This window comes from Plectropomus leopardus, chromosome 23 (genome assembly GCF_008729295.1).
Source record: "Plectropomus leopardus isolate mb chromosome 23, YSFRI_Pleo_2.0, whole genome shotgun sequence".
Taxonomy (NCBI): Eukaryota; Metazoa; Chordata; class Actinopteri; order Perciformes; family Serranidae; genus Plectropomus; species Plectropomus leopardus.
In genome coordinates, this window is record NC_056485.1 from 6,075,808 (window position 1) to 6,101,448 (window position 25,641).

Below are 25,641 nucleotides of genomic sequence, written 5' to 3' on the forward strand. Positions count from 1 at the left end.
CACCTATATTCAGCCAAGATACGGCATTAAAAAATGGCCAGAAAAGGGCTTTCGAAGAACATTATGATGTCACCATGAATATGACTTTTGACCTTTAAATATAAAATGTCATCACTTCATTATTGTATCCTACTGGATGCAAGTGTGAAATTTTGTCATCATTAGCGCATGAATTCCTGAGTGATGGCCAAATGTGTGACAGATTCAGTTTTGACCTTTGACCACCAAAACCTAATCAGTTCATTGTTGAGTCCCAGTGCACGTTTCTGCCAAATCTGAAGAAATTCCCTCAAGGCGTCCTTGAGATATTGTCTTCACAAGAATGGAACGGACGAGTAGATGTATGGATGGACAGACAGATAGACGTATGAATGTACAGACGGCTGAACAACCTGAAATCTATCACGGGCACGGAGGCATAATTTAAATAATTGTCATTACTTATCTATTAGTAATACCCCTACTACTACTACCGGGAAGTCAAAAGATAAGATCAAATACAGAGAGCATCATGGGAGTGGTAGCAGTGCCATTCTGAAGGACACTCAAGGACACTTGAGAAGAGCAGATGCTTTGCAACAGGGTGGCTTACTTTAGATCATCATCCAAAATCCGCAGGAGCCAGAGATTCTTTAGTGTCCGACTCAACTGCTGTTTAAGTAGGAGGAATGCAAAGGATCTGGCAACCAACACCAACATGTAAAGCCATAATGACTATCGTCAGGCCGATCATTACTGTCGTGCAACAGGGGGGCAAAACAGGACTAATTGCTTCCTCCTAAAGTCCTGGGAGATTTCGTGTTGATCTAAATGATGGTTTCTAGAGGAGGGGAGGGACGGAGAGGCAGGTTTTCCATAAGGTGAACAGCTTACCCATGTTGCTTAGTTCTTTCTCGTTCTCTCTCTCTTCAGTTTAATTGGAGGGAAGGTGAGGCAGCGGTGGTGGTGGAGGGAATCCTCAGCCATTTTGTCGATCTAATTGCTGCGGGTGTGGGAGTAGGGTTTTTGTAATTACAGTTAAGTCAAAGCCCCTTTAGGCTGCGGGAGGATTGAGAGCAGAGAGGCTGAGAAATGTGGGAATGGAAAGGATATTAAACGCTTAAATTTAAAAGGGGAATGGAAGCTTTACAGCAAACATCTGGTGTGGTGAGTGAAGACCTTGATGTACACAAAATGGCTTAGAAGGTTAAATAATCATAAAAATGTTGCTCAAGTTTAAGAGATGAGTCCATTAGAACCCAGTTTCTTCTCCAAAACACAATCATGGCTTAAGCAGGAGGCTTGGGTAGTATTGGTTTTTTTTTCCTACCCTCGTACTTTCCTGAAATTTCATTGGGTTTACAATATGTAAAACTGTATTTTACTTGACAGAAACAAAACGCGACAAACTGTCTTAATCTTATTGGCTGTTTAATTAATTAGTCCACTGTTCTGACCATCTCTAACTCTGGTTAAAATAAACCCTTAATTCACAGAGTTAGATTTGGAAAATATGCCGTTTATCCCGCAAACTCAACTGTAGATCCAACACGTAAGAACGGTTACAGCCCTAAGCAACAGACATGATCATGTCATGCACCAGCAAGAATTTAAACTGCAATATAGTGAAGTAAGAAAGGTAATATTCTTTTCTACAAAAGGTTCTGGCACCCCACATGCTTATTTTGCCTGTAATTTGTGCCTCGGTGGCTAATGTTTCTTGCCTTGGTGGATTATAGATCTTATCAGCTGGGTAAGTCAGGAAAAAATACAGCATTCGCACATGGTACACAGAACAAGCTAAAACTTATGATGTCATTCTTATAGGCTATAAAGACTACCTTGGCAAATAAAATGTTGAATGTGTATCCTATACATAAGTGAAGTTTAGGTTGCCAAGATACATTTAGCATTTTAAATGTGTATTTATTCATTCAGCTGTGTCTGGCAGCGGGGCGGGAGGAGTCTGGCAGTGTTGCATGAAAAGTACTTGTGCTTTTGGACCGATTACAATACCACAGCAAAAAGCCTGTTTGGATGTATAAATTCAGACAAACATTGTGTGAGTCCACAAAGTCATTGTCAGTGGACAACCTCCAGGCTGTACATCATGTTGACATTGCAGATTACAGTATGGGTGCTGGTGCTTCGGGCTTCCAGAGAGCAGTTGCTCGAGTGTCCAAGGCTATAAGTTAAACCTGTGAGTATTCTTAAATTGAATGCCAATCCCTTTTAAATGGATTGCACCTAACAAAACATAATGTCAGTGTGAAATCCATTTCCACAGCAAGTTTGAAGTCTTTCGTGTCCGCTGCTGAACACCTTCCCGGGTATTTTAGTGCACATAAGATGAAGGCTATTTTCATTTTAAAACACTATGATTCAAGGAGTATAAAGCAGAACAGGTAGGATCAATCTCTGTCTATGGGAGGGAGAATAAATTCACAGCAGTAAACTTCCTCCTTCTTTACTGCCCTGTCAGTGTTTCCCCAAGTGACTCACTGCACCCACCCCCCCCCCCCAACCTCCGGTCTCAGCGCCTCGCTTACTGAACTTCACACATGCTCAAATGTAAACTGTGATCTGCACACACACACTTCAGGTTCCTATGTCACATCCCTCTCTAACATAAGCACTCCCCAGCTCCCTGACTGACATTAATCTAACATTTATACTTCCGCTGAAAGCCTCACATAACACAACACGACCCTCAGGGTGTGTGTGTGTGTGTGTGTGTGTGTGTGTGTGTGTGTGTGTGCGTGTGTGTGAGTGAGAGAGAGCTGGTTAATATTTGAAACTGCTGCGCGAAAGACTTGAGTGTTCACTTTACCTTGACATGTAGTAGGCGGAGGAGTACTTTATATGTATAAGTTACGCTCAGCTTATACTGCTGTGTGATAGAACTACTTTAAGGTGGCTTCATTTTATGTGACACAGCTTATTAAGATCCAGCTTGTGGACACTGGTCTTCATTTTTTACAAGAGCAGCGATCTGTAAGATTAAGAAGATCTGTAACATTTCTTTCAAAGTTTATATGCAACCTGAATGCAATTTAGTCATGGTAATTCTAGCTGAGGGACAGCTACATGGAAATGAAGATATTTTGGTTTTCTCCCTTGCAAGTGTCCACATTTAGGCTATTTTTCAGAAATCATGCATTTAACTTAATATTTTCAAGGTTACTGTGCCCCTAGTCCCTCGTCCTTTAATATAGGTTTTTTACTGATACTGAGTCTGATCTGGTTACCTTAATGTTATAAATTTGACTCAACTTATTTTTCACAAGCTACTTGTCCCAAACACTAGAGTACCTGTTTCAAAAATATGAAGTTATTCAGCTTATTTGGTGGATAGGATATGAATGAAAGTTCGAATAGGAAAATACAACTCCTGCAACTGAGGTGAAGCAAACAGCTAGAGAGGATGTATCACACTGTTAGAGATGTGAGAAACCACAAAAACAGTCCACTCACGAGACCATTATCCCTCAAACTGCACAAATCAACATTAAAAATACAAAACAGACCTAATGGAAACATGTCAATGTCGAAAAAACTCCAATTTATGTCAAAAAAGTTTTGGTCGCATGAGAGCGATTTGAAAAAGCCATATTTTGCAAAACTGCAATGAAAGCACTTTTTTCACTTTTATAGGTGCCAGTCATCAATTTTTCATCAACTTTAGAAGTCCTCATCTCTGTAATTCACCAAGTTAAACCCCGAAGTTGTCACCTTCCTTAATCACTTTCAAAACTCATTTAAAAATATATATATATATTTTATCTTAACAGAACTGACCACATGTATTGAAAATCTTACACATTTAATTAACATTTTAGTATTTTCTTCTTTCTCTGTTCTTTTTTCTTTTTCTTTTATGCTACATGTTCGTTGTTTGTTTTTTATTAATGTGATGTTATTCTGATTTCTTTTTTGTTCTGCTTTTTGATTTACTAGGTTTTAAAGACTTGTCGATTTGAAGGGGAGGACTTTGTTATAGTCCTTTAGTCTTCTTTCCTCTCCTGCAGTTAACTTCACTTTGTAGATTTACTGTGTAATACTTTCTCCTTAACTTTGTGTGAATAAACTAAACTCAACTAAGCAGATAAACAGGCCTTTATATTGGTATATATTTAGGTTTAATATCAAATTGCAATAATTTAATCCTTTAAGTAAAACCACAACTATATGTTCAGGTATTAATACATAATGCATATGTGTGTATGTGTGGCCTGTGTGAGTATGCGGAAGTTACCAGCGTGTGTGTGTGTGTGTGTGCGCATTGACTAATGCAGAGATACTGTCATTGAGGGTACAAGGGCATCGCTAAAAGCCCTCTTTATGCAAATGGAGCAGAGATGACAGTGTGTATGTGTCACAGTCAGGACATATCTCATAATGATAACTTATCTCAGCCAGCAGATACGCCTGATATGGAATATGAGAGAGACACACACACACATACACACACACACACACACACACACAGCGAGCTCTCTGCTTCACACACGTGCACGCACACACAATTATACATGATCTCTCTCCGTCTCTCTGTTACATGGGGTGCTCATTAACAAATTTATTAATGGCCTCTTAATTATGTCTGCTTATCTTCTTCTAAAGCACCGGCACTGCCCCCAGACTCCAATTTCAGTTTAGCTACACACACACAGCAATGCTCACATGTTCATATTTACATAAAACCCTTCAATATACATAACAGATACATAAGTATGTGTCCTGCGCAGCACTGACATCTTCATTACAAACACACACACTGAATTACAGACATTTTTCAGGCTAAATTATTTGATGAAGTCTCCTCATGAATTGACTTCTTTCATTCTCTCCTGTGCCTCATCCCTCCTTTCTCGATATAATTGAGCACTGCTATAGCTTCATCTTTCCAGGGTCTATCTCTTCCCTCCTTCTCCCCTCCATCGCTCTTTACCCTCAACTGATTTTTTTTTATCTGTCTCCCACCATCTTTCTTTTCCTTCCTTCTTCCTGTATCAGTCCATCTCTCTCCACCGATCCTGACCCTCTTGCTTCCCTCCTTGCTTCCACCTACCTACCATCTCTCCTCTTTATCCCTCCATCTCTCTATCACACCATCTCTTCCTCGCCATTTTAGAGCTGCTTTTAGTTGTTGCTTCCTCTTCCCTATCAGTCCATCTCTCTCTGCCTCTGCAAGATATATTCGTGTGCTCCCTCCTTCCTTACCTCCTTTTCTTTTCCATCCACCTGACTCATCAGCTCCTGCAGAGCTGTACCAATCCTTATAGCTTTTTTTTAATCAAATTGTGTAATGAGGTAAAAACATTAAGACATCAGAAACCAGTCATTTCAATTTTTTTCTGCATTATTCTGCCATTAATATGTCCTTAAATTTAACTGATTAATTATTGAAAATCAGCTTATTTCAGGCACTTTTCTTAACTAATTAACTCTTTGAAACCTGGACGACATCATTTTTCTTGCATTCAGACGCCTTTTGAATATAATTAAACCTTTGAACGTTAGCGTTCAATCCCAAAAGTTGGTTTAATTTTTTTCAAAAACATGGGAAAGCAGGCAACCAGCAATTTGGAATGAAATGTCCTGCAAATTCCAAAAAAATGTGTCGAAAGAAGAAAATTAGATGTAACCCCCCCCCTCAAAAAACTGCATCATTAGAAAATTATCTAATAATTAGGATAAAATATCAAGAAGATCTATAATTATTATTATTCAATATTTAAAACAAACACTATTACAAATACACTAATTTAGATATATTAATCTTTAGTCTTTTTAAAAAAATCCTCACTGTATACCCGAAAAAAAATATTCATGCATACAGTAAAGGCATACGCACAACACACATCTGCAATTCATTTAAAAATTACAACAGCCTTTCAGCGGTAGCATGTACCCATGATGCCATGCTGCAACATGAAACAGATGGATAATGCCTGTAATTTTCAGTGAAATAATGTAAATAGCACGCCATCGCTCTTCACAGCACGTAAGTGCTACAGTTAGGTACAATGCAGTTTCTACAAATAGACATATGAACACTGAGGCCAAGCTTTCTGAGGACAGTTCGGATAAGACGACACACTCTGTTGCTCTGTGTATGCTTTTAAGTCTCCAAACCCAAATAGAGATGTCCTGATATCACAGCTGTTTAAAGTTAAAACCCTCCAAAACTCTCTGGTTCAACAAGAGCTGACAAAAAGTCAATACCCTCCACACGCTCCCACTTGGAAAAAGAGACACCTGCAAAATTCAGACGCCGCAAGCTGCAACCAAAATAGACTTTCATCTGACCGCTGAAATACTCCAACTGTCCAATTCATGCTCACTGAAGTGATCCTCAAAAGTCTAAATATGTAACGTGATACAAGATGATTAAAAAAAACTATCTAGCATGATATATCATTTATAGATTCTCATGTCTTCTCTTCCCTAGACCTCCTGACTTGTGGCCTCCCTCTTATATCTCTCTTCATCTCTTCACCCTCCTCCTCCTCTCTCTTGGTTACCTCCAGCTAGAGGTCAGACTTCACTCTGTCCTTGTCTGCTCTAATCACACCATCTCCCAATTCACTTTTAGTCCCAGAGAGAGACGGGGGAGTGGATGCTTCACTTCATTACACACATTTCTTTAAAAAGTCCTGTCAATTATTAACATGCACACCCTTCTTTTGATAAAACCACTGATTTATGTTTCTTGTGGGAACTAAGAAAAATATGGCTGCGTCAGTCTCATCCATATTCATTTTTTGTTTTTTTCCCCCACAAATTTGGAAGGTTAAGTAGCTAGCAATGCAGGAAGCTAGCTTTGAATGTTCAATAGGTTCTCTATTGATAATCGCAAAACAAATCTTAAATTTTGGTCGCAATTCTGCAGCATTTAACCAGGCTACCACGCTTATGTTATCAGCAGTGTTTGACAGTGATATTACTTTTACAAGTATGTGTGTTTACATGGACATGAATAACCTGTTTATGATCTTGTTTTTGGAGTATCCTCTTTATGTGTTTGACCATGTAAACACTATATTTCATCAGTAAGAAAGTCGAATATGCATGTCGGAGTTCTCTGAAAGAAACTGGGATGTATTCGCCGAATGTTATTAACCCCATATCTCTGTGCCATATCTTGAATATGATCATGACCTGAACAGGCCTGTAAGTGTTATTAATGTACATGTTACTGCACTCAGTTTCAAATTGTGTAACAAATTACTGTTTTAATATTACAGTTACACCAAAACAAATAATTCTTTAAAACCCTACTTTTGTTAACAACCCCCTACTGATTAGAAATCCAACAATCAATCACATCCCCGGAGTAATTTTCAGAATCTTTGCACGTCACAGTGAGTTAGCTTGAAAGATTGGGCCTCTTTTATTCAGCAGCTACAAAAATTACTATTAATTTGGTTTTGTTTGGAGGACAGACAACAAGAATACCATTGTTCCAAGTACTATTATGAAGAGTCTTTGCACTGCAAAAAACAGAACTTCCTTGAAGACCGACTACAACAGCACAACAATATGAAGCTTGTGGAAAGACACTCCACCAAAGGTCAGCCTTTCTGGCTGCGAAGGATGGCTGAAGCCTGGCTAAAAAAAAACAAAAACAAACTGGACTTAAATCATGGACAGCTGCACAATGAAGCTTGTGGTGGATGAAATGTTACCTTCACAGCTGATTTTATGTCATTTAGACAGATAGGTAAAAGAAGAGCCCGTGGTTATAAAAAAAAAAAAAAAACATTTGCAAGCTATCTAGTCATTGTCCCTTACATTCACACCGAGGTGAACATACAAAGTCTGACTATTGAGGAGAAAGGAAGCAATTACAAATTTTGTGAGGTGTAATGCCAAATGGGAAATGGTATGAAGTGATTTCACACGACGAGTCACATTCACCCATTCAAACACACATTCATACACTGCTGGCCGAGGCTACCATACAAGGTGCCATCTGCTACTCAGTTTTTTTTATGTATCCACACCACACATTCACACACTGATGGAACAGCCATCAGGAGCAATTTGTGGTTCAGTATCTCGCCCAAGGATAATTCGAAATGTTGACAGGAAGAGACATGGATTGAACTGCTGACATTCTGATTCAAAGGCAACCTGCTTTACTTCTATAAGCCCCGGCTACCCAGAAGCAAAATGTAATGAAACTACTAGTGTGACAAATTACAGTTGGCAGGTATTAATAAATGAAGTAATAATATAAGTTTTCAAAAGTGTTTAGGCATTAAAAGGTTGAGGGGAAAATCATAGTTTGGGTTAAGAAAAGTACTTTGTGAAGGTTAGGGAACCCTAATCTTCATGGTTAAAGTAATAAACCGGTGGTTATGGTTCGCTGTCGGTTTTAAACATGACACAATCACCTGTCTCCCATTTTAAATTCTAATGTTATGTGACACTAATATACAATATTTTACTTAAGTTTAGAGTTATTTCAGATTTTCATTTTTTGAAAACTGCTGGCAGACAGAATAATAAACTAGGAGAAAGATGATATTATATGCAGGTGCAAATAGTGAAGGAAGCCTTCCTGAAAGCAATTTAAATGGATGGACACTAGCAATAGATTAATCAGATCCCTGTCTCAGTGCTGGGGCGCTAAGATGGCGTCCTGCCACAAAGTCTGTGTTCTCCGGAGCGAACAGCTGAGGCTTTGCCAGAGTCCAACCCGGGGCAGGCAGCTCACAGGAGGATCATGAGCCGTGAACGTCCAAGAATCACACAAATCAAACACTTTGCAGCGGGAGTCTGTGATGGACCTGTCTAATTGTGATTCAGCTCTCTGAATCCGGCGTGTTCTCTGTCACATCCAATTTCAGCTATTGAGTGGCTCTACGTCTCTGTCATCATCATATGCCTACGTCCATTTTTGAGGAGGGATCTGTGCGCTACCTTCAACAAACATTCATAAATGTATATGATGAACAATTTTGACATACAGAATATATAAACTGTCATTCAATAACTGTCATATTTATGTTTTTGTTGTTTCCTTTTATCATGACTACTTTACCGGAGATGAAAACCGTGTAATTTTAGACACAAGTGTGTATTGGAGGTTTGGCCACCAGAAAAGAAGACTGAAATTAAAACTGCCATTAAGTTCATGTCTCTAAAGTGTGCCCATACCATGATGGGAGAAACCATGATGTGGAAACTTTGATTCTTAATTTGTTTTTCAGTCCAGAAAAGTATAAATGACCCTCTATAATTACTGAACCACAGCAGTGCAAAAGGGCTCTGTAAGGTTTGGAAGCTGTGTGCTATTAATTTGTGATTATTTTGTATTTAAGCAGCACTGATAGAGAAAGCAAACAAATCTGTCCAGGCATTATTAAATTCTCTATTTTCCTCCAATACTGATCCTTTTTAGGATTTTAATCCATAGCTAGCCTAGTTAAAACTTAAGACTAGTGATCACTATGAAGACAAAAGAAAAAAATACCAAACCGTAAAGAAATTGAATATTCTCACACCTATTGTCCTTGTTAAACAGATTCATTTCCATATAGTTTTTTGTCAAAGCCACATGTAACCACTAGAGAGGGGCCACAGAGCCGCATGAGGCTCATAAGTCATAGGTCGCCAACCCTGATGTTGTTGAACCATTGTCCAGTGTTTTCTTCTCCATGTACAAAACAAACTCTTCAAACAAACAACATATTTTAAAGATGACAACCTAAGAGCATGAAAGATTACTCAAAAACACAGAACAGCCCTCTCAGCCATCTGACTGGACCCCGTTAAGCTTTCCAAATTTTTAATCCTGTGATGCTTCTATAAATGATGATGGGTTTCCCTCAAATATGCTGCACTATACAGCATCGACATTTAAAGTTTGATGTAAGCAGTGTGCTAGGGTTAGAATCAGATCTTTGGTGTTAAGTCATGTTGAAATGATGAGCCTTGATTTAAGAGTGTGACATGAATTTGTGATGAAAACTGAATAAGTTAGATCGTCAGGTTTCATTATAAGGATTTGATGCTTCGGCCTCCATTCCAGCATGTCCTTATATGGATTACACGCTGAACATGACTGCATGTGTTAATATATCCATTTATGCATGGAACACGAATTAAAGCAGAGAGCAATAGACGTTCTGTAGATATGAGTCATCATGCTAGACAGCATCATGGCTTCGAATCTGTCTTGTGACCTTTTGTGAATGTCAGCGCCCAGCCACCGCTCTATCCCGTCACTTACCACTTCAAACCGTCTAATAAAGCTGGAATGGTTTAAAAATAATGATGATAAATATCTGGGAATGGCTGTCCTTCATGGCCCGACGGCCTCGAGGGGCTTTCGACGTCTAAACTTGCAAAGATTGTAAGCAGAGCTCCGCTCCCATCTCTCCTCTGCCCTTTAGCTCTCTGCTGCTGGGGTGATTCACATATCCAGCATGAAACCATGAGCTTTATAATTTGACATAAATGGATGGAAATTATTTTAACTGACTCTCTGCCAGCCTACGGGACTTTCATTTTGAGGATAAGCAGTTCAGATAACATCTGTCAAGTGCTGTGCAGCAAAAGCAATACGCACAGTACAACTACCAATATGAGTTCATGAAAATCTGAATTATCTATCTAAAAGCTACAGATCCCTTGTGGTAATAAACACTGAAAGTTTAAACACCTAAGTAAATTTTCATTATGGCAAACCCCATATGGCTGTCATTTGTTTCAGCAATAGCATTTCCATGTGTTTTAATTCTGTACGCATACACATATTACTCTACAGTGTATGGTAGTTTTTATTGATAATGGCAGAGTTTAACTGTAATTGCCATTGAAAATGATGCATGCATGTTCAGTAAAAGAAGATATTTTCCTTCCGCCTAAACACAGTTTGTCTACCTGGTTTTCTTAAAGAGACAGCCGCCCTGCTAAAGGGTAGGTTCAGCTTTTTTTTATTTCTCCCTTAAGAAACAAGGTATGAAGGTAAGTAGTTTTATTTAACTCTTTTTTTTTACCAAGACATGGTTGCATTCCCAGCTGGGATTGTGCCATGAAAAGGGGCTGTTTTTTACTGAGACTTTGCTAAATTTACAGCCTGACTGTAGCTGTAACATAACTGGCTATTTTTATCCATAAAATAATCTTCTCATTAATCATTATCAAGTCATTTCTGTGGCTAAATTTAACCAAGCGCTAAAAAAATTTTTTGAAATGCAGAGAAACAAAGTTTCAACATTTCTGCTACATAATAACATACAAGTTTAACATATGCATCACATTTTGCAGGGAGGTCAGCCTGCTGCAAGTGTTTTAGTTTCCCACATAATCATCCTTACTTTTCTTATTGATTACATTTTGAATATGTTACTGTTTGACAGAACTTAAAAGGTGAAAGAACAAAGGAATGTACCAGGTTGACAAACCATCCTGTGTTATGCCATAGAGTTTTTAGAGACTTGGTGCTAGGCTTAATGAACGGCTCAGAGTGCTCTCTATCTCTGTCTGTCTCTATCGTTCTCTCCCTCCCTCTCTGCACAGACTAATCGCGTGATGGATAATTTAATGGCAGAGGTAAAGCCCCAGTTTTAGAGGAAGTTCTTCTCTCATCTGCACGCAAAATCTCATATGAAAGTACAGAAAACATTTCCAGAGTACATGTACTGTATAAAGCTCTGTGTGTGTGTGTGTGTGTGTGTGTGTGTGTGTGTGTGTGTGTGTGTGTGTGTGTGCAGGGGGAGAGCTAGGGGAGGTTGCACTCTGGCTTGTCTCCAGCTTTACAGATTGATGGCACATTAAAGTGAAGGACGCGTCACGCACCTGTGCTTGTGTACCACAGGGGAACAACACACAGGTAGACAGGGTGCTGCAATCAGCAAGGTGCCCCACACGCACACACACACACATATATGTACACACACTTGGGAGTTGACAGTGTTTCTGACTTGTATATTGTATATTTTTCAAAGGGAGCAAACGCACGCCAAATCCTGACACAGAGAACACATGTATGTGCCGTAGGTCCAAAGTCAACAGCTTCACATGGGCCTTTGAAAGCACACGCCATGCCTGCAGGGAGGTGATACAGTATAGATCACAGTTCTGTGTGCACTGTGGCCCCTTTTATCAAGCATGTGTGTGTGTGTACAGTCAGTGAGAACAAGTCAGCGACTGCAAATGTGAAGTGCATGCCTGTCTCTGTGATTTGCCACATTTCTTTTGAAAACAATACAGCAGCATTTCCGTTTGAATACACAGATTGTTCGCATGTGCGTTATGTGAACGCATGAATGTCATATTTGTCTATAAAGTAACAATGAATTAACTCTATAGGGTCCAAACACTCGCTTCCGCTGTCTATAGACACACACACAAGTTACATTATTCAGTGTTATTCATGTTCTGATGTGGTTACAGCACTTTAAAGTACAGTAAATGCAACATGCATGTTTAAAGGCTCCATGTGCGTGTCAGGAAGAGGGGAGGACAAGTGGAGGGAAGACAGGAAGAGGAGGAATGGTGGTGGAGAGGTGATGACAAAGACATGAAATGGAGTGATAATGAAAACAACAAAGAGGGAAAACAGGAGGAGGTGCAAAATTCCACAAATCAAGGGAAAAGTGTGACATATTCATAGGAAATAGCATTTTTAAATAAAATCTTCCACACACTAATAAGCATGGGAAGATATGAAAAGTTCATGTCACGATTATCCTGACATAAATAATTCAAAAATATGATTAAAATGGCACTCAAACATACTGGGATCACTTTGCCTTACATTTTGTGAAATGAAAAAGATATTTGTATTGCATCGAAGCAAAAGTGGGACCATGTCATTGTTTTAAAGTCACAGGTAAAACTCCAGTCTTTACAGGTCCCAGGTAAAGAGTCTCAAGTCAAGTGTCAACTCCTTAACTTCCAGTTTACAGCAGTCATAATGTTCTTTTCATGAAATGAAACAACAGTTATAATGTATTAAATTTATAAAAATGATGAATGCTTTTTGAAAAATTGTATTCATATGTTTAAAGAACTTTGTCAAATAGTTACTTAGCTGTTATGCTATTTCTATGCATTAGATCACTAACTGTTAATAACAGCCTGTTCTACATGTCAGCAACTTCAAATGAGGAATAAAGTTGGAAGTTATTGTGTCTCCAGCTGTAATTTTCAACCTGCACGTTTTGCATTTTGCAATTTATTTTTGTTGAGCACTGCATAGTTTTTGTACACAAGCAAAATTATCTATATTATCTTTTTTCCAAACTAATGCTCAATAACACAAAGTTAGACCTTCGTGGTTCTCTCAGGCAACTTGATTACTGTCTGACTGATTCAAACAAAAAGGGAATTAAATATTAATTGCTAGAAAAGAGGGGAAATAATTTATTTGTTTTGAACTTTTTAAACAAGAAACTTTTTCATTGTTGGACTTGGGGAATGGCGTTAGGTATTTTCAAGCAAAAAAAAGCTCATGTCTAAGTGATGTCATGAGCCATTGGTGTTAAAAGTGATTTTTAAAAAACATTTGTGACTCTAGTTGGATTCGAGTCCAAGTCATATGACTCCAGTTGACACTTCAGCTTCAAAATTGGATGCGCATTTTAAAAAGATCTTAAAAATCTTTAAAAAAAAAAAACAGCCAGTTACTTGAAATTGAATCATGTGTCAACATGAAAAATGCCAAAGCTTGATTGAGTCTTTCTGCATTTATTTGAGGTTGGTTCATTAAGCAGCCTTTTTTTGCATAGTCTCTCTGGTTACTGCAGGAAATGATAATCACAATCACCCAATAATGAAAATTTATCACAATCGACTTACTATGTTTGTTGTTGTTATCTGGAATAAAATTGTGTAGCCTATATTCTATCCCTATCAACCATGGTGGGTCCATAAAGGTTTGGTTATGCCGGCAAATACACGTTGTCAAGGTCAGTGCTTAAAGTCATCCCTATGTCACTTGTAGGTGGTCAGTTTTAAATGCAAGGATAGACGTATCTAAAGGGGCAGTTCACCCAAATTAGAAAAAAAATTCTGTTTACGACAATTGGTCTTTCTTTGATTGTGAAATATTTTGTCACTAAGATTTCTGCTTCACTCCAATACATGAAGGTGAATGGAATATTATTTGTGACGCACAAAAATCTGCTTCAATCAACATTATGTCTTTCTAGGAACAACAATAGTTTAAGAGAACTATTCTCCTTTTACATAGGAACTTTTGTCCCTATGGAAATCTATTGCAAGTGAGAAAATATTTCTTTGTAATTTGTGTGAAAAAGCCCTTTTAAAGTCTTACATGACTTTTGAAAATTGTAGATATTTAATTTTTTATACCAGAATTATCTCAAATACTACAACTGATAAGCTAGTCATGCTGAGGTCCTCTGTAAATAAAATACATTTAGTTTATTGCAGTAATTCCCCAAACAAGTGTGGCAGGTTAAGACTCATTAAAACTAACAAACCATCCACTTTTACAGCTTCCAGACGCTGATGATCCTCAGCCCCTTCACACACTGTAGGCTAAAGAATTTGCTTTCTACAGGAGACTCCAAATATCAGTCAAATAACTGCTTTACTGTATCTCCTCTATCACATCTAAATTGGAAGAAAAGTTATATTCATACTCTGAATGGCAATTCAGAGTTCAGGCTCGCCTGTGCTGCTGTGTGTTGATCTGTCGATCCACAGCACCTGTCAGTAAATCCTACACCACCCCTGGGTGCCACAGCCTCCGCGATCAAAGTAAATTAACATGTAATCAGATACAGACGCAAGCAGTAAAGCATGCACATGCGGGCTTTTCCCGCAAGGCCAGTTTATTTCCCGCCGTTGCTCGACAGCAAGTTGGAGGTGTTGGAGGTGATGCGTGTGTATGTGTGTGTGTGTGTGTGTGTGTGTGAGAGAGAGAGAGAGAGTGAGAGGTAAACACACACAAATGCACACGCAGAAGGAGAAAGAGAGAGAGAGAGAGAGAGAAGGGTGGGTGAAAATGGCATGATTTAATGAGCTTTCTTTAAGACAGTGTCACTTCGGTCAGGGTCGCTGTGGTTGAGCTGAGTGAGAGATCAGACTCGCCATGCATGACCAGGGTGCGTGTGTGTGTGTGTGTGTGTGTGTTTTCAGTGCCATTGTGGATCTCTCTGGGCCTTTGCGTGCCTCTGTGTCTTGTTCGGGATCTAGCCAGAAGGCTTTCATGCTGTGTTTTCCTATAGTTGTGTGTCTGTTTATGGGTGTGTGTGTCCCTAACCCGCCACCTTCATGTGACACACGTCAGCTCTGCACACAAACCATGCGGCAAATTGATTGCATACAAAAATGCTAATGCCGGCTTTACTGTCCTCGGCATGTTAATATTGCGATTTAACTATAGGCATTGATTAAAGGGACGGTGTGCTGTTTCGGTTGGGTTTTTTTGACATTGAGGAAAGCAAGGTTGGGCTGGTGGTGGTGGTGGGGGGCACACAAGATGCTGACTCGACGCTTGCCGGTCATTTGTTATTTGCACTCGCAAGACGGTGAATCCCAGCAGAGTGGAAATTGTCTGATGCAAAATAAGATGTCGAGCTGCTGTAGATAAATACGAACATATTTGCATGCGTGCAGACGTGCTTCTCTGTAGGTGTGTGCATCTCGGGTGAAGGTCATTTGAAGAGCAAATAGTCCAGATCTTACACCCTCCAGCGTCATTGCCCTGTTCTCATTATGTTGTTGTTCTCAGTGCCGTGCCATGAATGCTCCATATGGAGCCCAAGCAGCTCACCTCATTGTTACCAGGGCACTAAACACACAAAAGCAAACTCTGAGGCCACACACACATGTACACACACTCAGGCATATGCACCGGAAATATTCTATTTTGTCTGATAATGATGATTGATGCCCATCCCAAAAAAAGAGAAAACGCTCCGCATCAAAACAAATGGTGGTCGACTCCATAAATCAATTGGTTGGGCAGGGCGGCACTGAAAGCCTCCATTGATCATCACACGGGGCCAAATGTAAGCATCTCCAAATCATTTATTCCGGGCACCATTTCATACACAACATCTGCCACACTGGCAGAGACAGAGGGCAGAACCTGTTACAAAACATCAGAGGCCGGCGGCTGCTGGTAGTGCACACTTTAAAGCACGTGGCGATGTGTCTATTCGGTGATAGATAGAGGAAGGTCATTGTCTGTAGCCAATGAGCAAAAATGCCTGCACAAGTGTTAAAGTGGGACTGCAAGATGATTTCCACTGGGATATTTGCTAATATTGTCTCCAAAAAAACTCTTCAAGGGGAGTTATGATCATATCTATGCCTGCTGTTTGTTATCTGCGGATGCTACAGAAATCTTGGCACTGGTGGGTCAGCACAGGGTCAGAGAGAGAGCAGAGCAGAAGTGTAACTTTAGAAAATGTGAGACATCTTTATGTTTAATCCAGAGGACCTCCACCGTGAGAATAATGTAAAAATCCTTTCGTGAGCATCGGTTTGGAAACAACGATGTAATGAAGCAATTTGAAATGCCCACTGGCTTGTAGCAGGTTAATTTACTGTGTTTTACTGTACAGCTGTTCATTTCTGCTTCTTCGCTGCACTGTTTCAAAAGAGGGAGCATCTTGTAACGCTTTGAACTGTGGGTTGATTCTGCTTGGTGTTCATTTCTTTTATCTACAGGCTTATGATACAGACACTATATTATTCCTTAGCTGGCAGTTGGTATGTGAAGGGCATTACAGTATACACGTTCATGGACAGTTTGTATATGAAAAGATAGATGACATTGTCAGTGTTCCACAGATTTTAAAGTCATACTGCTGAGTCTTAGTTCTGGTATAACTAAAATACGAAATTATCATTTAAAAGTGGACATAGAAGTGATTTTTTGTTTCAACTTATCATTATCAAGTAACTGTTCAATGCACAATGCAATGGCGAAAGAATTGTGACAGCATTGGCATTTGGAAGGGTTCTCTTAAAGCTTCACTTAACTACGCAATTCTGTCTGCCACCAGGTACCATCTCCTAAAAAAATGAGAGCTTGATTTCAGGCACAAAGAAAGTGCGATCCACTGTGCAACCAAACAGAAGGAGGCTGTTGCAGTTGCTATCCTATAGTTGCTACGCTCTGAGGTAAACAAAGCGATTGAGGCTGCTTTTGCAAAAGTGGTGCCAAAATAATACCATTGGAAAAGCAATTTTTTTGCGTGAGACCGTTTCTTTTCTTTTAAATCCGAGGTTCTAATTATGCTTTAAATGTGATGTAAGGAGGGGCTGTAACCTGCCACCGAGTGAGTGTGTACCATTTCTCCCATTATTGGCTTTAAAATTTTAAAAAAAGATAAATTTTGGCAGAAATCTGCACCATGGGGAGTCATGTAGTCTTGCATTGTGCAGAGATTGTACATTTTTATTAATCTCGCACTATACTCAATATCAACCAGAGTCCTGCAATGGTCACAATGTCCAATACCACATCAATCCCACCACCTGCAGATATGATCAATTATTTCTGCAACCTGATTCACTGACACAAGATCCGCTATCCTATAATATCCATGCACCGCTCAAATAATGTGGTTAGACAGCACGTTTAAGGTGATCATTTTGAGAAATCTTATACAAGTGAAACTATAGATTTTCCATTTTAAAATTAAGGTAATTCAGGAAATACAATTTAAATGTGTATATTTTGCCTATTCTTATAAAGCTGAGCAGCAGATGTCCACAGTTAAAGTGTGCAGTAGTAACGCACCTGATTTTGGTGGATCTCACATTGCAGGTGGTGGAAAAGACAGAGCCGAAACAATGTGTCCTCAAAAATAGAAATGCAAATCTACAAAAAACTGAAAGTAATAAGGAAAAAAATAAAAATGTGAAGCCGTATATGACTTAAAGATGCAGACAGTATGGTTTGTTTGTTCACTTTCATTTCTATCCAGGCACAGTTTCAAGACAAACAGTAGACACCACAAACTACTCACTAATTTAAGAAACTCACAGATCTTTGGACTGCAACCGTGTGGAAAAACATACGTACACAAATTGCAAAATGGACAACCAACTTTGCTAGAAATCAATCTGATGACAAATAATAGTTAGTCTATTAATCAGGCTATGAATCAGGCTAATAATCAGGCATTGCCATCCTTCTCAAATCAAACAGGAAATGACACTCATATCTGGCAGAAATGTGTCCCAGTTCCAAATTATTTAGGGTTCAATCAGGTTTAATTTGTACAATATCCACCCTGCTTTAGCTGCAGCTGACATTTATTAATAACACAGCTCTTGTGAGACTAAAAGGAAAATATTACAACCAATTTACTAATTTATTTGTTAGATTTATATAAACTGAGTCTCCCAACCAAACCTATACCCTCTATACCATAAATATGAAACTACATTATGTACCAAAAGAGCAAACTAAATCTGAATGATTAGAGTCCCATACATTAGACGTGCATCATGCTGTCTCCTGATCCGTTAACAATAGAACCAGGGTTACATAACGTGGCAGCACAATGCCTCTGCCACTGTAGCATCCAGTGAGTAACGGACTGGCCCAAAGACAACATGATTAGACACAGTGGGGAAATACGGCGAGTGAAGAGAGACAGGCACACGCTGAGGGAGGGACACTTATAAGAAAGCCAGATGTCCTTGAGAAGATAAGTGAGTGGTGTGGAGGGAGGGAGGGGGGGGGGGGGCGATGGAGGCTGTGGGAGAAAGGGAGGAGAAGAAAGCCGGTCTGGAGGATGGATTGAGAAGATGGAAGAGAGAGGGAGAAAGCTGATAAAGAGAGGCACGTAGAGGGAAATATAGTCCTCTCTGGTGTAGCCTGTCCGGAGTGTCCGGTCTATGAGGCAGTAAATCGCCCCCAGTTCAATGTGTGCTCTCCAAACGCTGTCGCACATTATTGATAAATCAGTGTGTGTTAATGAGAGGAGCTGATGTGGCCTGATGAATCACGGCCCAACAATGAGCCTCAAACACAAAGTCTGGCTGAGGTGTGTGTGTGTGCTGTCATTCGTCTCTGACACGCACGTATTTTCTCCTTCACACTGCACACACACACACACTCGCACAAACCAATTTGCAGTGGCTGGATGAACACTTGGCCCCCGTGCTGCAGTAACAACTCTGAGTGTTATTCTATCCTGTTAACAGAAGAGAGGAGGGCTTCCACAGCAGCTCCAGCAGGCAGTCAGAGGACAACACAAGCTATTTTGGTTTTGCTTTGATATCCAATAGGCGGCTTAACATCCTCATTAGATCATATCAGGCCCCCCGAACACACACGCGCTCATCGCACACGAATACACACACAAAGCCAGGGTGAAATTATCTCTCTCCCACACTCACTACTTCAATTATCATGAAATCTCATCATTTGTTTGTGTTGATTTATTAGTTTGTCTGACTGTGCGTAGGTGTGTTTGTATTAATGCAAGTGTGTGTAATTATAGATACTTGTGTACATCTGCACTTGAAAGTGTGTGTGTCTGCTAGCTTGCTTGTGTGTGTGTGTGTGTGTGTGTTTGTGCAGGGCAAGCTGACCTTGTTATAAGCTGAGTGGGCTGTAGTGCCGGGGCATCATTAGTATGGGTTAGGTGAGGGTTAGAGGGTGTGTGTGTGTGTGTGTGTGTATGTGAGTGTGTGTAGAGGTGAGGGGGTGACAGAGTGGGGAGAGATGGGGGGTGACAGTGGGAGAGAGGAGGTAAGGGTGTTCGAGGGATGGGGGGGTATATGGGTCAAGTCAGGACACGCAAACGCACGTCACTCCTCCCCATCCGTCACTTAGTAGCAGGCAGCAAATGTTTGAGGACACACACACTCTCTCTCTCTCTCGCTCTCTCACACACACACAGACACACACAGACACACACACAGACACACACACACACACACACACACACACACACACACACACACACACACACAGAGCATCTTAAGTACAACTCTTCCTCTGCTACAATAGCCTCAAATGGCCTTCGACGGTACAAAGGGAACCTGAACTGTCCGGTCACAATGCAGTGACGCACGAGAAGACAGTGTTAGGTGCGCGATAGCATCTACACACATACACACACACACACACACACAATCACGCAAACACAGTGTATTTGCCATAGGTTATCTGTGAAGTGTCACATCATACAAAACTTCAAACAGGGTCCCCAAAGGGACTCAAAGGAGATTAAATATGTGGCGAAGTCTGAAATGGATTGTACCAAACAAAACAGATAAAAAAAGAACAAAGTTTAACTTCAGATTACAACTTCCAGTAATATTCCGATTACAGTGGAGCAAATTTAAATGTATATTCAATATAAACCTGTGTATACAATCTTGGAAAGCACTGGTTATTGTCTGACAATTATAAAGCCTCTAAGGGTGACAGCCAATATTTTAGGGAAGCTGATGTTGCCAGTGAATATCCAGGCCACGACCTCCTCTTCCATGTGCCAATCATTTTGGCAAATATCTAGAAACATATATAGCTGCATATGAATGCAAATAAATTGCTAAAAAATGGATTCTGAGATTAAATTCCAGCCAAATTTCCTCAAATTAGTTAATTTGAGGAAATATTTGCTGCGTCTGAACTTTCTCTGCACAGGCAAAAACCACCTCAAGTGAACGCAATGCAGAAGTTTTATCAAAACTTGTTTCCATACAACTTTTTTAATGTGATACTTCAAAATGTGGAGGGTAAACCTTCAACAATTACTCGATTAGTTGTTGACTATAAAATTTGTTGCCAAGAAAGTTGATAATGGATTAGTCAGTGTGACACATTTTTGAATATAAGTCAAAATTCTGTGATTCCGACTTCTTACATGTGAATATTTTCGGGTTTCTTTACACCTTTCTTTAGTCCCAAGACATTGAGAACGTCATTTTTGGGAAACGCTGATCAACAACTTTAACCATTTTCTGACTTTTATAGACCGAACAACTAATCCATTCATGGAGAAAATAATCAACATATTAATCAACAATGAAAGTAATCGTTAGTTAGAGCCCTAATGGAACCAAGGTCTCATTCTACCTTCTACTGACTGAGAATTTAAAGAAAAACGTTAAGAACGCTCGGGAATAACACTACTTTGATATGTGGAGGCCAGTTTAATCTATGCTAGATATTGTAAGCAAACATGATGGGAAAACAATAAAGCCACAAGACAGGTTATATTACCAGTGGTTTATGTCTGATGATACATCACTGACCCAGAAAGTTGCCTGATCACTGTGGCACTTTCCACAATGGTGTAACTTGCAACTTTAGGGTTATCATATTGCGTTGGTGCTTTGCAGTTTGAGTGTTCCTCTGCCTGCCTGGGAACTTTAGGAAACAAATACCAACTTGGGTGTAACCGCACACGTTGTCTCAGATGTCATTTGACATTCAAGCTAGATGCAAACATTATAATGGCTGTTAATGGCTGCATCCATAATACTGTCACGCTGTCCCTGTGCAGTATCACAGTAAAGATGTGGTGTTCGTCTTGCATTCTAAATCATATGCCTGTACATGCACGGATGCTGTAATATGTCATACTGTTATCAGGTGTCTGGAGTAAGATCTGGGTGGAAGTTTTATTTATAAGCCTCTGGTAGTTCCTGGAATTTTATCGTCCACGTTTTTTTTTTTTTTTTTTTTTATTTTCAAGCGTGTGCATACGAGAAATGTAAATTCTGAGCTTGACAAAAGTCAACAGAAGCCAAGGGATGGTAACCAGAGTCAACGGAAGCCAATGTGACAATGGAAGCCATCAGAAAACAATGGGAACCAACCAAAATACAAAACAATGCTAGAGACTATAAGCCACAGGATGCAGAATAAGCCAATAGCGGCCAAATGATGCCAGTAGAAACAATGGAAGCCAGTTGGAGGCAAAGTGAATGCAAGCAGTAAGCAGGCTGCTCTGAAGTGCTGCCAGGGGGAGGAAGAGGAGAAGGAGGAGGTGGAGGCTACGGCTCAGGAATATTCTCGTCGTTTATTGCTGGCCAGGGGTCAACTGTGGCCTCGGGCTGAAGCTCAGAAAAGGAGGGAGGAACTCATAGATGATGAGAATACACCAGCACACATACACTCATGGCCAGGGGTCACTAGTGTCCTCCCTATGCTGACCACACACACACGATGAGAATGATGAAGACGCACACTCCCACACATAGTACTTAACACAGACCCCTGTAAATTACATCTTAAAATGGTGACGCTGGTAATGCGTCTCTAACCACAGCCTCCATACCTCGGCCGGGCGATTACCATAATAAATCCATCAGTGTGTGAGAAGCTCTGAAGCCACTGGGATGATATTGGTTTCAAACAATTGGCATGGCGCACGCGTCGCCATTTCCCAAAGAGCTGGCACCGCCACAACCTGTCCAACATACTTTACTACCGTAATTACAATATAGAGAGCAGCCGCCTCTATGGCAGATGCTGCTTCCCACGTTAGAGGTTCCCCGCGTAATTACCATGATGAACTTGGCACGCCAAGGTAATAAATATCACAGAACACACACACACACACACCAACAAACACAACTGCACGGGGCAGAAAAGGACACACAGACTGTGCATAGAAGTGGGGAAGGGGACACAAGCAGAAATGCAGAGTGGTGAGGTGAGGACAAGCTCATTCAGGAAATACACAGATACATAACATACTGTTGTATAGAGCGATCCAAGATCTATGTAAAATAGAGTGCAGTAACTTACAAATGAGAATGTAGACAAACAAATGAGGGTTACTAGACGTTTTTCATTCAAAAAATGCCAGACTTTTTAGACTCAAATTTTCAGATTTTTTTGGAGATTTTTCAGACCGTATATGACATCTGAGTACAACAAGCCAGCCATCAGACGTTTGCATCTATCCATAGTTGCCACCCCACTACACATAAAGTTGGACCAGGTTTCACTGACAAACCTGTTTGCCTGAAGAAGAAGTGATGGTGCTAATAATACTCAAATGAATAAAACAGCAATATATTCCACATTTTCAGTGTATTTTATGAATGACAAAAAAAAAAAGAAAAATGTTAAATAATTTGATATTCACAGCATCTGTGCAGTCTAGTTTATTCGCTTTAAGTATGGAAAAAATAATGAATATAAAGGTGGTTTCCTTACACAATAAGATGTACTTTTGTGTTAACTACATCGCTGCATAACTTATAAATATTCAAACAAGCTTGATAATTATTTGTCATTCTAGATATATATGCATTTCAGAAATATTGCCGCTGGCTTTGATGTACAGACGTAGAGTAAAGTCTGTGTAGGTGAGTGCATTCAGTCAAATGCAACACTTCGCTCCAAACACCATGAAAACCACTGTGCTTGTATGACCAATTTATTTTTAGAAATCCTGAAAACAAAATGGGGCAAAAGTCCCTCAGTAGCTAAAATGACCCGGCCCAGCATCAGCCCAAACTCAGCACAGCAGAGGAAATAACTCGGGCCGGATCCAGTTGCTGGACTTGGCTAAGACGGGATGACTGATGTCCCAGAATAGGGCCAAATAAACTGGCACCATCTCAAGCATTCCTGAGCCTTTATCAAAAATGACCTGGCCTTGCATCAGCCCAAACTCGGCACTCCAGAAGAAATAAGTAGAGCTGTGTCCGGCTGGTCCTGACTTGGCTGAGACTCTAGATGAATGAAGCCCCAGAACCGGGACGAAAAAATTGGCCTGATTCCAGCTAACCAAACTGCCATTATCAGGCCATTACTAAAAAATGACCAGGCCCAAAATCAGCCCAAATTCTGCTTTCCAGAAGAGTCGAGCCGCATCTGGTTGCCCAACTTAGCTAAGACTATGGATGAATGACATCCCATAATCAGGCCCAATAAACTGGCTGAATTACGACTGTCGAAACTTCCATTACTAGTTGTTATCAAAAGTGACCTGGCCCAGAACTGGCCCAAACTTGGCACCCCAGAAGAAATAAGTTGGTATGGGTGCCCGACTCAGCTGAGACAATGAATGATGCCCCAGAGCGGGCTGCCTCCAGGTGTCGACACTGCCACCTCTGGGTCTGAAAACGCAAATATTTTTTCCCCAACCTGAGACCAAACTATAACTGAATTAAAAGAAAAAAGGATACAACTCCTCAAAGAAACTTTTACCCCCCAAAACCCAACTATTCATTACTATTCGATAATTTACTCAATAGATTTTGATAAAAGACAAATGATAAAACTATAATATTATTACTATAAAATCCATCATAGCACCAATGTGGTCTGACTTACAATAGTACATTTTGTTCGTGGACAAATGGCCAGCTCCCCTGGTGAGTGCTTGTCTTTGCTGTTCAGCCCTTTCTCTCGTGATCTAAATTTATTCATGTATTTCCGAACAGATCCAAAACATTTAACCACAAGCACAGAACCTCTGAAAATCCATATTATTGTAAGGCATTTTGCCATCACCAAGTTCCAGTTTTAACACTATGGACAAATTATTCCTCAGTTTTTCTTTGCTCATATTGTCAAAAATCATCAACATATGTGGCACAGACCCACTCATCGCGCAAATAGTGTCAGTGTCTCATTTAGCTCCAATGAATAATTTTGCAATTACATTTAACATGCTAACACACAAGACAAATTAGGGCGTACTGTGTGTAACTTGCCTGGAGGGAAGCACGGGTAGAGTAATGGCCCCCAGAATTGCAAATGAGGCGCCTCTTGACATTTTTATATCACAGTAAATCACCGTATGTTCGAGCCAAGTCCGCTGTGTGCTTGCAGATTAGCGGCGTGTGTGTGGATGTGTTGACATGCTCCTCAACAAAGTCATCACAACAGTCTCAACACAGGCTAGGTTATGCCTCTGGTCAGTGGTACAAATCTGTGTGTATTAAGCTGGATTTGACTCTGTCCATTTCCTGTTCGACCGTAAGTACAGGACATGTTGTGTACCAGCAAGATGTGCTGGGATGCTTCCCAGATTCAGATTAAGTCCTGCACTAGAAATTACAGGCTGGGGATGTTCTTTATTGAGGCTTTACAGTTGAGGATTAATCTGTAGTCTGGCAAGTCAACCATCAAAATCCAGTTATCCAGTAGAGGCTGAAAATGGAGCAAAGAAGAAGAGAACAGGGAAAGAGTAAGAAAGTGGAGAGTTTGATTGGAAGGCGTGTTTAGACTCACCTGGTCTTTTTTCCATTTTTCTCCCTCGACTGCCACATAGTCGAACCTTCGATATTAATATAAGAATTTGCTTCTGGCAGAGCGACTTGTTGCTCTTCGGGCAGGGCTTGCGCTTGCTGGCGATCTGCCGGTTTGCCTGGGGGTCCTTGACCTCCCTGCGCTGGCGAATGAGGGAGCTGGCTAGAGCAGCCATCTTCCCAGCGCTGACCCTGCCGCCGCCTCACCAGCCTCTGACGGCTCGGTGGCGCCCAGGTGTCGGGGGGTACCGTGGGCCACCCCCCTGCCCGCTCACCCAGGGCGACGGAGCACCGCTGAGGGAGGGGGACAGAGATGAGGAGGGGGCTTCTGAGGATGGGCCGACGAAGTGGGGAGGAAGGCAGAAAAAGAGGAGGAGGTGGAGGAAATAATGGTGGATCCCTGGAAGGCCCACCAAAAAGTGAAAAATCGACGCTTTTTGAGGTTTGAATTGAGCCTTTAGATGTCCTTTAGGTTGTTTT

General features: G+C 40.5%; 1 protein-coding gene across 1 annotated transcript in view; it reads right to left on the reverse strand.

Moving 5' to 3' along the window:
* fgf11a (fibroblast growth factor 11a) overlaps window positions 1-25,409 on the reverse strand; it is an 89,072-nt gene extending 63,663 nt beyond the window's left edge. The window contains exon 1 of the mRNA XM_042512263.1: window positions 25,145-25,409. Within this exon, the coding sequence (XP_042368197.1) occupies window positions 25,145-25,337 (193 nt within the window). The 5' untranslated portion in view covers window positions 25,338-25,409. The remainder of the gene's footprint in view (window positions 1-25,144) is intronic.
* Between the last annotated feature and the right edge of the window lie 232 nt (window positions 25,410-25,641).